We start from the raw sequence: 14,224 nt of genomic DNA, 5'->3' as shown, positions 1-14,224 counted from the left end.
AACTGGTAGATGAGGTTAGTTTTCCCCCTTTAACTGGTAGATGAGGTTAGTTTCCCTCTTTAACTGGTAGATGAGATTAGTTTCCCTCTAACAGGTAGATGAGGTTAGTTTCCCTCTAACAGGTAGATGAGGTTAGTTTCCCTCTAACAGGTAGATGAGGTTAGTTTCCCCCTTTAACAGGTAGATGAGGTTAGTTTCCCCTCTTTAACTGGTAGATGAGATTAGTTTCCCCTCTTTAACTGGTAGATGAGGTTAGTTTCCCTCTTTAACTGGTAGATGAGGTTAGTTTCCCTCTTTAACTGGTAGATGAGATTAGTTTCCCCTCTTTAACAGGTAGATGAGGTTAGTTTCCCTCTTTAACTGGTAGATGAGGTTAGTTTCCCTCTTTAACTGGTAGATGAGGTTAGTTTCCCCCCCTTTAACTGGTAGATGAGGTTAGTTTCCCCCTTTACTTTATAAAGCTCTTTGAGCGTCTGAAAAAACACTATCCAAAACATACACGGATGATGGTTGAGGTCAAAGATAATATAACAGTTCGATCTCTCCAGTTCTCTAACATTGTTGTCTGAAATCACATATATTGGAGCAATGAATAAGGGCATACGATTCTGGAATCCGAGACATAGATTTAAGCCAGTCTTAGACAACAAATAACAACAAAAAAAACAAAAACACTTTCAATGAAGATTATCGACTGAGCAGGCTTATTCTGTTGTGCAGGAAGGAAATGTACCCAAGTATTGTACCCACCTAGAACGGTGAGGTTGGCAGCAGCGATGGTGTAGTTGCGTGTTCCTGGTGTGGTGGCTCTACAGAGGTAGACTCCACTATGCCGAGGCTTCAAATTACTGATCAAGAGGTTCCCACTGATGACAAAACACATCAAACTTGACTTGACACATTTTGAAAAACACACTTTTACCTTTAAAAACAAACACCGTAGTGAAACAAAAGAACATTAAAAAAAAAAAAACAGATGTCTTAAATAATACGAATACAACCACTGATTAAAGTCCAAGCTAAATAGGACGTTCATTAAGGTATTAGTCAGCCACGAACGAAGTACAAACATCCATGGTGTATGTCTGTCTTACCTGCCCAGCACCCTGGCATTGTACACGTCAATGGGTTTACTGTCGGCTCGGCTCCAGGATATGACGGGTCTGGGGTTTCCCGTAGCAATACACTCCAGAACCACGGTGTGGTGGAGGGACACCGTCATATTCTGTGGGCCCGCTATGATCCGGGGCCTCTGACGGGGCTTAGGGCCAACACCTGAAACAGATAAGAGGACCAAGACACATGTCAAGTAAGCATTAAACAACGTTTCTATGTACATTTAATAGAAATATACCGGGAAATGGAGGGGTGATACAGCTGTCCATAGGAGAAATAAACAGATTGCTTCTTTTATTGAATAAATGTGGTGTTGACAGTTTATTCTCAATCACCTGGTTTGATAACGGAGAGCGTTGCCTCGCTGCTCTTGACGCAGTTGCCGATATTGGTGGCCACACAGCGGAACTTCCCAGCATCCTCTAGCTGGACGTTGTGGATCTGGAGAACTCCGTTGGGCAGGACTGTGATTCTAGAGAGACATGGTATAGTAAGTGATAGTTAGTACCAGGACCTGATAGAACAGTATAGTGAAGGTCAGGACCTGACAGAACAGTATAGTGAAGGTCAGGACCTGATAGAACAGTATAGTGAAGGTCAGGACCTGATGGAACAGTATAATGGATGGTGAACCTGATAGAACAGTATAGTGAAGGTCAGGACCTGATGGAACAGTATAGTGAAGGTCAGGACCTGATGGAACAGTATAGTGAAGGTCAGGACCTGATGGAACAGTATAGTGAAGGTCAGGACCTGATGGAACAGTATAGTGAAGGTCAGGACCTGATGGAACAGTATAGTGAAGGTCAGGACCTGATGGAACAGTATAGTGAAGGTCAGGACCTGATGGAACAGTATAGTGAAGGTCAGGACCTGATGGAACAGTATAGTGAAGGTCAGGACCTGATGGAACAGTATAGTGAAGGTCAGGACCTGATGGAACAGTATAGTGAAGGTCAGGACCTGATGGAACAGTATAGTGAAGGTCAGGACCTGATGGAACAGTATAGTGAAGGTCAGGACCTGATGGAACAGTATAGTGAAGGTCAGGACCTGATGGAACGGTATAGTGAAGGTCAGGACCTGATGGAACAGTATAGTGAAGGTCAGGACCTGATGGAACAGTATAGTGAAGGTCAGGACCTGATATAACAGTATAGTGAAGGTCAGGACCTGATAGAACAGTATAGTGAAGGTCAGGACCTGATGGAACAGTATAGTGAAGGTCAGGACCTGATGGAACAGTATAGTGAAGGTCAGGACCTGATGGAACAGTATAGTGAAGGTCAGGACCTGATGGAACAGTATAGTGAAGGTCAGGACCTGATAGAACAGTATAGTGAAGGTCAGGACCTGATAGAACAGTATAGTGAAGGTCAGGACCTGATAGAACAGTATAGTGAAGGTCAGGACCTGATAGAACAGTATAGTGAAGGTCAGGACCTGATAGAACAGTATAGTGAAGGTCAGGACCTGATATAACAGTATAGTGAAGGTCAGGACCTGATATAACAGTATAGTGAAGGTCAGGACCTGATATAACGGTATAGTGAAGGTCAGGACCTGATAGAACAGTATAGTGAAGGTCAGGACCTGATATAACAGTATAGTGAAGGTCAGGACCTGATATAACGGTATAGTGAAGGTCAGGACCTGATAGAACAGTATAGTGAAGGTCAGGACCTGATATAACAGTATAGTGAAGGTCAGGACCTGATAGAACAGTATAGTGAAGGTCAGGACCTGATGGAACAGTATAGTGAAGGTCAGGACCTGACGGAACAGTATAAACACAAACCCCAAAAAGCGATGAGATTCAAGTAAAATCAAGAGACAAATGCGGTCTTGTATATTGAATTGTATCATAACATAAACAACAGGTAACATATCAATACCATACTAGTATGATTTGCATTTTTTTTTTTAAACTACACAGCTATGAGTGGAATGACAAATGCTTCTTGACCCCAGCTCGTGTAAGTAAGCATGTTCCAGCTGCAGACCCTAAACATCGCTTGTAGAACCTTTCACATGAAAACACATTTTGCCCCCCGATATTCATTTTAGTCATTTAGCAGACGCTCTTATCCAGAGCGACTTACAGTAGTGAATGCATACATTTCAGACATTTTTTTCCCCCCGTACTGGTCCCCCGTGGGAATCGAACCCACAACCCTGGCGTTGCAAACACCGTTGCAAACACCATGCTCTACTAACTGAGCCACACGGGACCACAGGACTGTACCTGTCTGTCTCCAGCCGTAGTGTGCTTTGGTCTAGCTCCCAGGTCACGCTGGCAGGAGGGTTAGAGGTCACCTGACAGGTGAACCTGGCCACGGAACCCTCAGTCACCTCCAAAAGCACGGGATTCACCACGAACGGTGAGACATCTGGAACACACAATGAAAGACCAATTACCTACGGGACACAACACACAGACTGGCCAAAGGAAGCAGTGGTTACTCAACGTAAGACTAAATGTGTAACAAATAATGTCGTTGTGTTGAAGGAAGGACCAATACGCAGCGGGAATGTGGATACTCATCTTTTTAATAAAACACGAGTAAATCATCCACAGGAAGAAAAAAAAAACTATACTCACGACACGAACAGTGTGGCAGGCTAAACAAAGCAGTGCTCACAAACAACTACCCACAACCACAAAGAAAAACACACACCTGTTTATAGGACTCCTAATCAGAGGCAACTAGAAACACCTGCCTCCAATTGAGAGTCCAGCACCCAAGCTACACATAGAAAACCTACACACAACACAAACCCTCTGCCACATCCTGACCAAAACTAATACAATTACTCCCTCTGCTGGTCAGGACGTGACAGTACCCCCCCCCCTAAAGGTGCAGACCCCGACTGCACCTAAAAGAAAAGACAAAAACCCCCAAACAACAAAAAATATCCCCCTAAACTAAAGGGAGGGAAGGGAGGGTGGCTGCCGTAAACGACGGCACTGTGCTACACCCCCCCTCCCCAACCCACCTATATAGCAGGCGGCTCAGGTGCGGGACGTGGACCTCGCTCCACCTTCGGCGTCGCCCACTTAGGTGGCGCCGATGGCTGCGCCGGGCAGACGGGCCACTCTGGCTGACCCGGGCAGGCGGGCCACTCGGGCTGGGCCGGAGGACAGGCGGGCCACTCGGGCTGGGCCGGAGGACAGGCGGGCCACTCGGGCTGGGCCGGAGGACAGGAGGGCCACTCGGGCTGGGCCGGAGGACAGGCGGGCCACTCGGGCTGGGCCGGAGGACAGGAGGGCCACTCGGGCTGGGCCGGAGGACAGGCGGGCCACTCGGGCTGCGCATACCGGGCTGAAAATACCAGGCCTCACCACAGCACCTACCCCAAAGCACAGGACCTGTCCAGTCTGTTTCTGTCCAAAAAGCGTACGGGGAGCTGGCCTGGGTCTCCAACCTCGCCCCGCCAAACAGCCCTTGTGCCCCCCCCAAATTTTTTTATTGGGGCTGCCTCTCGGGCTCCCTTACCCGCCGTGTTCCCCAGTCCTCGCCAGAATTCCTCCGCTGCTTGGTCCTGGTATGGTGGGTAGTTCTGTCACAAATAATGTCGTTGTGTTGAAGGGAGGACCAATACGCAGCGGGAATGTGGATACTCATCTTTTTAATAAAACACGAGTAAAGCATCCACAGGAAGAAAAAAAATATATACACTCACGACACGAACAGTGTGGCAGGATAAACAAAGCAGTGCTCACAAACAACTACCCACAACCACAAAGAAAAACACACACCTGTTTATAGGACTCCTAATCAGAGGCAACTAGAAACACCTGCCTCCAATTGAGAGTCCAGCACCCAACCTACACATAGAAAACCTACCTAGAACCTACACACAACACAAACCCTCTGCCACATCCTGACCAAAACTAATACAATTACTCCCTCTGCTGGTCAGGACGTGACAAAATGTATTTCTGCCCAACGAGGCTCAATGTATTTCTACCCAACGAGGCTCAATGTATTTCTACCCAACGAGGCTCAATGTATTTCTACCCAACGAGGCTCAATGTATTTCTACCCAACGAGGCTCAATGTGTTTCTACCCAACGAGGTTCAATGTATTTCTACCCAACGAGGCTCAATGTATTTCTACCCACGAGGCTCAATGTATTTCTACCCACGAGGCTCAATGTATTTCTACCCACGAGGCTCAATATATTTCTACCCACGAGGCTCAATGTATTTCTGCCCAACGAGGCTCAATGTATTTCTGCCCAACGAGGCTCAATGTATTTCTGCCCAACGAGGCTCAATGTATTTCTGCCCAACGAGGCTCAATGTATTTCTGCCCAACGAGGCTCAATGTATTTCTGCCCAACGAGGCTCAATGTATTTCTGCCCAACGAGGCTCAATGTATTTCTACCCACGAGGCTCAATGTATTTCTGCCCACGAGGCTCAATGTATTTCTGCCCACGAGGCTCAATGTATTTCTGCCCACGAGGCTCAATGTATTTCTACCAACGAGGCTCAATGTATTTCTACCAACGAGGCTCAATGTATTTCTACCCAACGAGGCTCAATGTATTTCTACCCAACGAGGCTCAATGTATTTCTACCCACGAGGCTCAATGTATTTCTACCAACGAGGCTCAATGTATTTCTGCCCACGAGGCTCAATGTATTTCTGCCCACGAGGCTCAATGTATTTCTGCCCACGAGGCTCAATGTATTTCTACCCAACGAGGCTCAATGTATTTCTGCCCACGAGGCTCAATGTATTTCTACCAACGAGGCTAAATGTATTTCTGCCCCACGAGGCTCAATGTATTTCTACCCAACGAGGCTCAATGTTCTAAACTGCCCTTAGAACATGGCTGAACTCCAATCTGATGATAGGCAGTCATGTATGTATAGAATAACCAGGGAGTTTATGAATTCTAGATGCAAATTGGTGCAACATATTCAAATGTATTTATTTACTTAACCTTTAAGTCCAGGTGAGGCGCTGGCTGGAAGGGTCTGTAGGCCTAACCATCTAAAACGTTTCTCTGATGAACTTGTTATCAACTGTTGATTTCAACAACTTTGCTTGTGAATTTGAATATTCAGCTTTCAATCTAATTGTTTGAAGATACGAGGTCAAGCAAGTCAAATCCTGACGTTGATAAATGTGATCTGAACCCATGAGGGAGTTTGATACATCCCAGCCACCATGTTCTTGTCTTTGAGCCAATCAGCTGTGCAGCTGGTCAGCTGGCCGGATCAATAGACCAATCAATAGATCAATGGGAGAATGGCATTGAATGATGATTGGTCATAAATTAACACGAATCAATGGGCTTGCTCTCAGGAGATAAGGCTGTAAGACTGCAGATAGATGAAGAAGGAGGCGGAGGAGGAAGAGGAGGAAGAGGAGAAATATAAATAATTAAAGTATGATAATGATTCAATAACGAAACACTAGAAGGATCTGTCTGTCTGACCATTCAGTACATAATACAAACCCAATGTGTCATTGGAAAACAACAGAAACTAATGTAGTGTCCATTTGAGTCAGGATGGCCGAGTGATGAGCCCAGCCACGTCCTGCAATTAACTATGAATCTTTCCATAAGCATACACTAAAACTCAACACAAATCCACTGTAAACATAAAGGTACCATAGGCAATATGTTTACCCTTCAATATGAGGGTTTTTTAGTGATAACACATCTGACCCTTCCCCCCTCAGTCACAGGACCAGGTCAATACCATGTTAAAGACCCCAGTCACAGGACCAGGTCAATACCATGTTAAAGACCCCAGTCACAGGACCAGGTCAATACCATATTAAAGACCACAGGACCAGGTTAATACCATGTTAAAGACCTCAGTCACAGGACCAGGTCAATACCATGTTAAAGACCCCAGTCACAGGACCAGGTCAATACCATGTTAAAGACCCCAGTCACAGGACCAGGTCAATACCATGTTAAAGACCCTAGTCACAGGACCAGGTCAATACCATGTTAAAGACCCCAGGACCAGGTCAATACCATGTTAAAGACCACAGTCAGGACCAGGTCAATACCATGTTAAAGACCCTAGTCACAGGACCAGGTCAATACCATGTTAAAGACCCCAGTCACAGGACCAGGTCAATACCATATTAAAGACCACAGGACCAGGTTAATACCATGTTAAAGACCCCAGTCACAGGACCAGGTTAATACCATGTTAAAGACCCCAGTCACAGGACCAGGTCAATACCATGTTAAAGACCCCAGTCACAGGACCAGGTCAATACCATGTTAAAGACCCCAGTCACAGGACCAGGTCAATACCATGTTAAAGACCCCAGGACCAGGTCAATACCATGTTAAAGACTACAGTCACATGACAATACCATGTTAAAGACCCCAGTCACAGGACCAGGTCAATACCATGTTAAAAACCCCAGTCACAGGACCAGGTCAATACCATGTTAAAAACCCCAGTCACAGGACCAGGTCAATACCATGTTAAAGACCCCAGTCACAGGACCAGGTCAATACCATGTTAAAGACCACAGGACCAGGTCAATACCATGTTAAAAACCCCAGTCACAGGACCAGGTCAATACCATGTTAAAGACCCCAGTCACAGGACCAGGTCAATACCATGTTAAAGACCCCAGTCACAGGACCAGGTCAATACCATGTTAAAGACCCCAGTCACAGGACCAGGTCAATACCATGTTAAAGACCCCAGTCACAGGACCAGGTCAATACCATGTTAAAGACCCCAGGACCAGGTCAATACCATGTTAAAGACCCCAGTCACATGACCAGGTCAATACCATGTTAAAGACCACAGGACCAGGTCAATACCATGTTAAAGACCCCCCAGTCACAGAAAATCAACGACTAGTTTCTCCTATTAAAGTCAACATAAAACTGTTGCTCTAAAGCAGGCTTGAATTAAAGATATTTCCTATTTAATTTGAAGCCTAATAAGGACAACAATATTGTACACAAATAAAAGCTAAACCTAATGTGGAGAAGGTCATCCTTGTCCTGGATTGGATAGAAAAGCAATAAAATGGCTGCCTTCCCCATTGCAAATGATAATCAACTAAATATCTTATAAAAAAAATAAATGTTAAGGGCCTCCCGAGTGGTGTAGCGGTCTAAGGTACTGCATCGCAGTGCTTGAGGCGTCACTACAGACCTGGGTTCGATCCCAGGCTGTGTCACAACCGGCTGTGACTGGGAGTCCCAAAGGGACCCAGCATCGTCCGGGTTAGGGGAGGGTTTGGCCAGGGGGGGGCTTTACTTGGCTCATCGCGCTCTAGCGACTCCTTGTGGCGGGCCGTGCTCTTGCAAGCTGACTTCAGTCATCAGTTGAACGGTGTTTCCTCCGACACATTATTGGTGCTGCTGGCGTCCATGTTAAGAAGCGCAGTTTGGCCTGTCATGTTTCGGGGGACGCATGACCTCGACCTTCCCCCTCTCCCCCGAGCACGTTGAGGAGTTGCAGTGATGAGACAAGATCGTAATTGGATCGAAATTGGGAAGAAAAGGGGGGGGGGGTGTAAAACATCTTGAAAACAATGGTCCTCACCACCCAGAGCCAACTACCCTGGGGCCTGCTAAGATGATCTAAATCTAGATCTATGGGTAAGAGGCCAGGCCATCGTCTCTGACGGGGGGGTTCTGCCAGTGGTTGGAGTCAGCCATGTTGAGGGGCGTGGCCTGGGCAGCAGACTACTCCACTAATATGGTCAGCCCAGACTAGCTTTGTCGTAAACAGCTGATCAATGGACAGGTCAGACTGCACAAAGGTTCCCTTAAAAGAGGTCAGGGTTCAAACCCAGCCTCCCCCCTGTCCATCCAATTTCAGCTCAAATTGGGGGGGGGAAACCCGGTCGGATCGAAGACTGTTATCGGTCTGGTCAGCTATTGTCTACCAAAAAAAATAAAAAATGGGACATGTTGGGACTTGTTTTTTTTGTTGTTAGTTGTTTTGTACAATGTTGCTGCAGTATGACTGGCAAGATGAGGAAGTAGTGTGATGTCATAGAGCATGTGACATCAGCGGTATAACACTGACTGTTATCAAACTGAAATCAGACATAATAATAATAATAATAAGCATCACAGAACTCTTTTTTTCAGACGTTTTGATAGTATAACCTAGTCAACCTGCATGACAGATCGGGCCTAGTCTATACATCCGTAGAACAATAGGAGTTGCCCTTGACAATGATAGTGAGTGTGGGAGAGGTCAGCGACTGGAGAGCCACTGAAAGGACGAACGGACTAGTGAAAGGACAGAGGACAGCAGGACAGGGCAACCCCCCCCCCCCCCCCCCCAGGCCCAGCACAGAGCTCAGAGCAGGCCAGGCCAGGCGGTGACATCACAAAGCCTTTCCCATGCAACCTTTGACCTCACTGGGCCTCTGGGACCGATGGGGAGCGGGCAGAGAGAAAGAGAGATGCCCCTCCTCCAACTTAAGCCTCCCCAGCCTCCATACAGCTGGACAAAACCTTTAACCCTTTAGGGGCCACGCTCATCATTGCCAGATCTAACAACTATTATCAAAACTTACAATAAACTACGAAACATTGATATTGGTGTTGCTTTTGATAAACAAGGAATATGTGAAACTTATAACACCCCCCCCCCATCCCTAAATGATGTCCTACAGGAAAATATTTTAAAAATATCCTTCCCAAAAGATAAACCAGACTAAACTAAAGCCAGCCCCTGTGGTTTTGTGTCTAAGAACTGGCCTGGTGATGCTAAATAGACCATAGATCTGGACAGATGTCCTGTCCACTGAGATGTGGACAAACTAATGCCCTGCAACAGAGTCTATTCTTTAGGGCCAGTCAGGAACAGTCAGGGCCATTAAGGAACAGTCAGGGACAGTCAGGGACGGTCAGGGACGGTCAGGGCTAGCCAGGGACAGCCAGGGACAGCCAGGGACAGTCAGGGACAGTCAGGGACAGTCAGGGACGGTCAGGGCTAGCCAGGGACAGCCAGGGACAGCCAGGGACAGCCAGGGACAGTCAGGAACCGTCAGGAACCGTCAGGGACAGTCAGGGACAGCCAGGGACAGCCAGGGACAGCCAGGGACAGTCAGGGACAGTCAGGAACCGTCAGGGACCGTCAGGAATAGTCAGGGACAGTCAGACAAAGGGCTAAAAGTGACAGACAATCACACAGAGAGAGCACTGGTCTACACTGACAATGAACCAACACAAGAACACTGCAGACTGACTGATCCCATTTTCCAGGAAATTGTGTGTGTGTGTGAAAGTGTGTAGGCCTGTGTGTGTGCGTGTTTCCATATTACTTTTCCTAAATTACACATATAACCTATTAACCTGAGTATTTAATTATCTTTCAGACTGTCCATCAGTACTTAATTGATCTTTCAAAGTGTTTATTTTTTTATAACTCCAAGTCTATAACTCCACAAGATGCTTTTACCACCAATAAGGAGAGGCCTGTTCACTCCCTGAAACACTGGACAACTTCTAATGACATGGAAACTTTACTGAGGAAATCTTTAAAGAACTTTTCTCAATAACGTGTTTGTGTGTGTCAGTACAAATGTTGTTGTTCTAGAGCATTCTACATACAACCTGCAATGATGTGTTTGATATAGCTTCAAGCGGTGTATATACACAATGTATGCTTTCCAGTGACACATTGTATTTACCTCATGATCCACATACTTACTTGTGATTGTCAGTCTGGATCTTTGGCTTAATATGGCTCCATATCTATTCTGAGAGAGGCACTGATAAAACCCTTTGTCTGACTCTTCTCCGTCTCTCCTGACCTCGGGTATGTACAGTGATCCGTTGGCCAGGATCCGTAGCCGGCCACTCTCCGTAACCCTGACTCCATTCCTCAGCCATCTGATGGTGATGGGAGGCTGTCCGTGGGCCACGCAGTCCAAGACCACTGGATCCCTGGTTATTACTACAACATCACTGGGTTCTGTGATGAAGGAGAGCTCACTGAAACAAAAAACACCTGGAAATGGAAAAGAGATGGGGACCGTTAATGAGATGGAAGAAGGGATGGAGGGAGGGATGGAGAGGAAGGCATTGATATGTTAGGCCTGTCCTGTCAGGTATGTGGGACTCTATCGGGGCTCTTATGTATTGCGCAATACTTGCATGGTTATCATAGCAGTGTATTATAGCAGTGTATAGCTTTTAGTGTAACGTTCTCTACCTATTCACGTATTTCCTGATAAATAGATCACAAATAGAAGGAAAAAAGAAATAACTCAGATATAGAGCATAGCCTAGTTATTGCTCAGGTTACTTAGTACACAATACAGTGTTGATGAAACCAACAAAAGAAACTAAATTGTCAGTTTGAATTGGGGAAAAATGAGTTATTTTGAATGCAAGGTTCTGGTCCATGCAGGAATTAACAACTGGACACCGGCCAAAACAATCACCGCCACTCAAGTCAGTCACTCTATTCCTCTAAACGTAATGTAATCATAGCATTTTACAAAGGAATATTAACTTTTTTGTTTCTCCCTTTTATCATTATAAACTATATTTTTCTCGTGCATCCTTTTTTTTGCCCGGTATATTATCCGCCCGAAAGGTTGTGGCTACATTATGTGGTCGTCCAGTCTGGTACGGTTTATGTCTGGTCACACACACGGACCTCAAACTCTCTTGCAGTTAGTTGCAAAGAACTACTGACACAGAAAAGATAAGAGGAAGAAAACAATTTACTTCACCTGATAGTTGATTAAACAACACAAAACACAGCAAACAATGCTGGTATAGATTCCTTTTGAAAATCGCCATTTATTCCGATTGTTCTGTCATTCTATAAAGGAGGACCGCCGTTGCCCATCGTGCTGCGAGCCTCCCCAAATGACGCATGACACCGGTGCTGCAACATCTCCTGAGACCGACTCCGGCTGAGAGCCCTCCCTCCTGACGGCGCATGCGCTTCTTCAGCCATGCTTTAATCGAGGGGCGCGTGTAGTTTGTTTCTAAACCTGCAAAATTCCCTCTGCCAACAAAATATGGGTGTATGTGCAGTATGTGCGGTCATGAAATTTCCTCAGCTGGTGGTTGTCAAGCAAATAAATGTTGGTCTCACGGTAGCTGACCGTTATTAACTAACATCAACACATTTAGCATCTCCTGGCTTCCACACACAGCCTACAAGCCACCAATGCAGACCTTTGGAACATCTACATTTTATAAAGTCCTAATAAATCCATGTAATATAGCCTACACCTTCACAATAAATCCATTATTTATTTTAGACAGGTCTAAAGAAGCATGATATGAGGAAAATGTAGTCTATTTCAGAAGAACAGAATAGCATCCTCTGAGTTGTCCTTATGTTAGGTCCTGATCTGGCTATGCCATATGGTTGTGGTTCTACACTAGTTAATTTAACAGACAAGATTTGCTTAGACTTCCATGGTATTATTTTACATTATTTTATAGTATGAAGAATACATTTGAGTAAAGCTGAATAAAATATAAATATTTTCTCCAAATGATTTGATTTGAGGCTATTCTGTGTTGAACAGTTAACAAAGAAATAGGTACTCCTATATGCTTAATTTAGAGTTATTTATGTAACTTTAATTGTTTTATAAACGTTGGGCTGCTAAACAGTGCATTCGGAAAGTATTCAGACCCCTTGACTTTTTCCACATTTTATTACGTTACAGCCAGGGGCGGAAATCCCGGGGGGGACGGGGGGGGGGACGACCCCCCCATCCTGGGAAAAATATGATTTGTCCCCCCCAATATATCACTGAAACATAACTATGTAATTTAAATAATATTAATAATACGCAATGAAAGCAATTGTGCTGATTATAGACACTTAATAGCGCGTTTTTAAGTTTCAAAAGATTGCGACCCCCCCACCCTTTGCCTCACAATGGTTTGATCCACTGCCAGTTCCTTAGTTGGCAAGGTAACAGAGGGGTCGTGTCTACTGTCTGAAAGGCACTCAATGCACGTAACTGACGTGAGGTTAATCCAGTCAATCGCGCCATAGCAATGTTTTGTTTTATGTTGGCAGGGTTCACACACACACACACACTAGCTGAATATGCAGAGCTAGCGCGCAAATATTAACTATTAAGCTAGCTAGTACCTATTCCATTTATGTGGCATCGTCAAAGATGGAATCTTTGCTATCGTCAATTTATTCCAAGATCAGCATGCAGATGATGTAAGTTAGTGCTTCAAAGTCCCTGTGATAAGGTTAGCGATAAACTGAAGTCCAAACTGAATAGAACTACACTCTCTTCTACCATTGTCTTAAATATATTTAATGGTCTCGTTGCAAAAGCTAAATTGTCGCAAGGGAACTTTTATTTATTTATTTTATTTCACCTTTATTTAACCCGGGTAGCAAAGATTATAGCAAACACCACTGAAACTGAGTTGGTGCTCGCTAGCTTTGCAAATTCAGCTATTGTTGGAAGCCAGCCAATATGAAACAAACTATTAAAATTACAAAAGGTTGCAGCATATGTTGTGTAAATGGTGAATGGTAAAACTCATACAGCTGTCAACTCGTCATTTTAATCCGTTTCACATTTGCTAGCTACCTTTTAGATCGAAGCCCAAATAGAATGATAAAAGATAAGATGATAGAAGCCCATCTCCTACTGTAAATAACCTACACACTGTGTGTGTGTGTAGCCAGCCAGCCAGCCAGGTAGAAAAATGGCAGAAAAATAAAAGACAGACATCAGAGTATTTTTCAGTACACCAAAACGCATAGTAAGAACCCTAGTAGCCTAATATCTCAAAGACTAGTTGATAAAATGTTCATAAGAAAGAAATTAAATTCTAATGGAAATGTTTCACAATGATGTCATTAGGCAGAGCAGGCAACAGATGGCACACAGACAGCAGAGTTGGGGACAGATATACAGGGACAGACTGGCAGTGACAGGGAATCTCAGGTAAGTTTGTTGAGTCTTTGTTTGGCAACATTATGAAAGGTTCTAAAAAAATTTGACTTGTAAAATAGGAACATAATTGGAAAATGCCATGGATACCCCCACTCTCAACTTAAACTGGTGACTGAACTAAGATTTGTTAAAGGCAATGGTATTGCTGTTGTGATTAGTTGTGTAGTTTTGGGTACCGG

General features: G+C 44.9%; 1 protein-coding gene across 1 annotated transcript in view; it reads right to left on the bottom strand.

The window, feature by feature from the left end:
- LOC106561776 (protogenin B) overlaps positions 1 to 11,970 on the bottom strand; it is a 50,605-nt gene extending 38,635 nt beyond the window's left edge. The window contains exons 1-6 of the mRNA XM_045688632.2: positions 11,826 to 11,970; positions 10,796 to 11,095; positions 3,362 to 3,506; positions 1,452 to 1,588; positions 1,095 to 1,275; positions 751 to 866 (exon numbers count right to left, since the gene is read on the bottom strand). Coding sequence (XP_045544588.2) covers positions 751 to 866; positions 1,095 to 1,275; positions 1,452 to 1,588; positions 3,362 to 3,506; positions 10,796 to 11,095; positions 11,826 to 11,895 — 949 coding nt within the window. The 5' untranslated portion in view covers positions 11,896 to 11,970. The remainder of the gene's footprint in view (positions 1 to 750; positions 867 to 1,094; positions 1,276 to 1,451; positions 1,589 to 3,361; positions 3,507 to 10,795; positions 11,096 to 11,825) is intronic.
- Between the last annotated feature and the right edge of the window lie 2,254 nt (positions 11,971 to 14,224).

The sequence above is a fragment of the Salmo salar genome, chromosome 10 (genome assembly GCF_965601325.2).
Source record: "Salmo salar chromosome 10, fSalSal1, whole genome shotgun sequence".
Taxonomy (NCBI): domain Eukaryota; kingdom Metazoa; phylum Chordata; class Actinopteri; order Salmoniformes; family Salmonidae; genus Salmo; species Salmo salar.
Note: the sequence above shows the minus strand (reverse complement) of the source record. Positions and strands in the feature narration are given on the sequence as shown.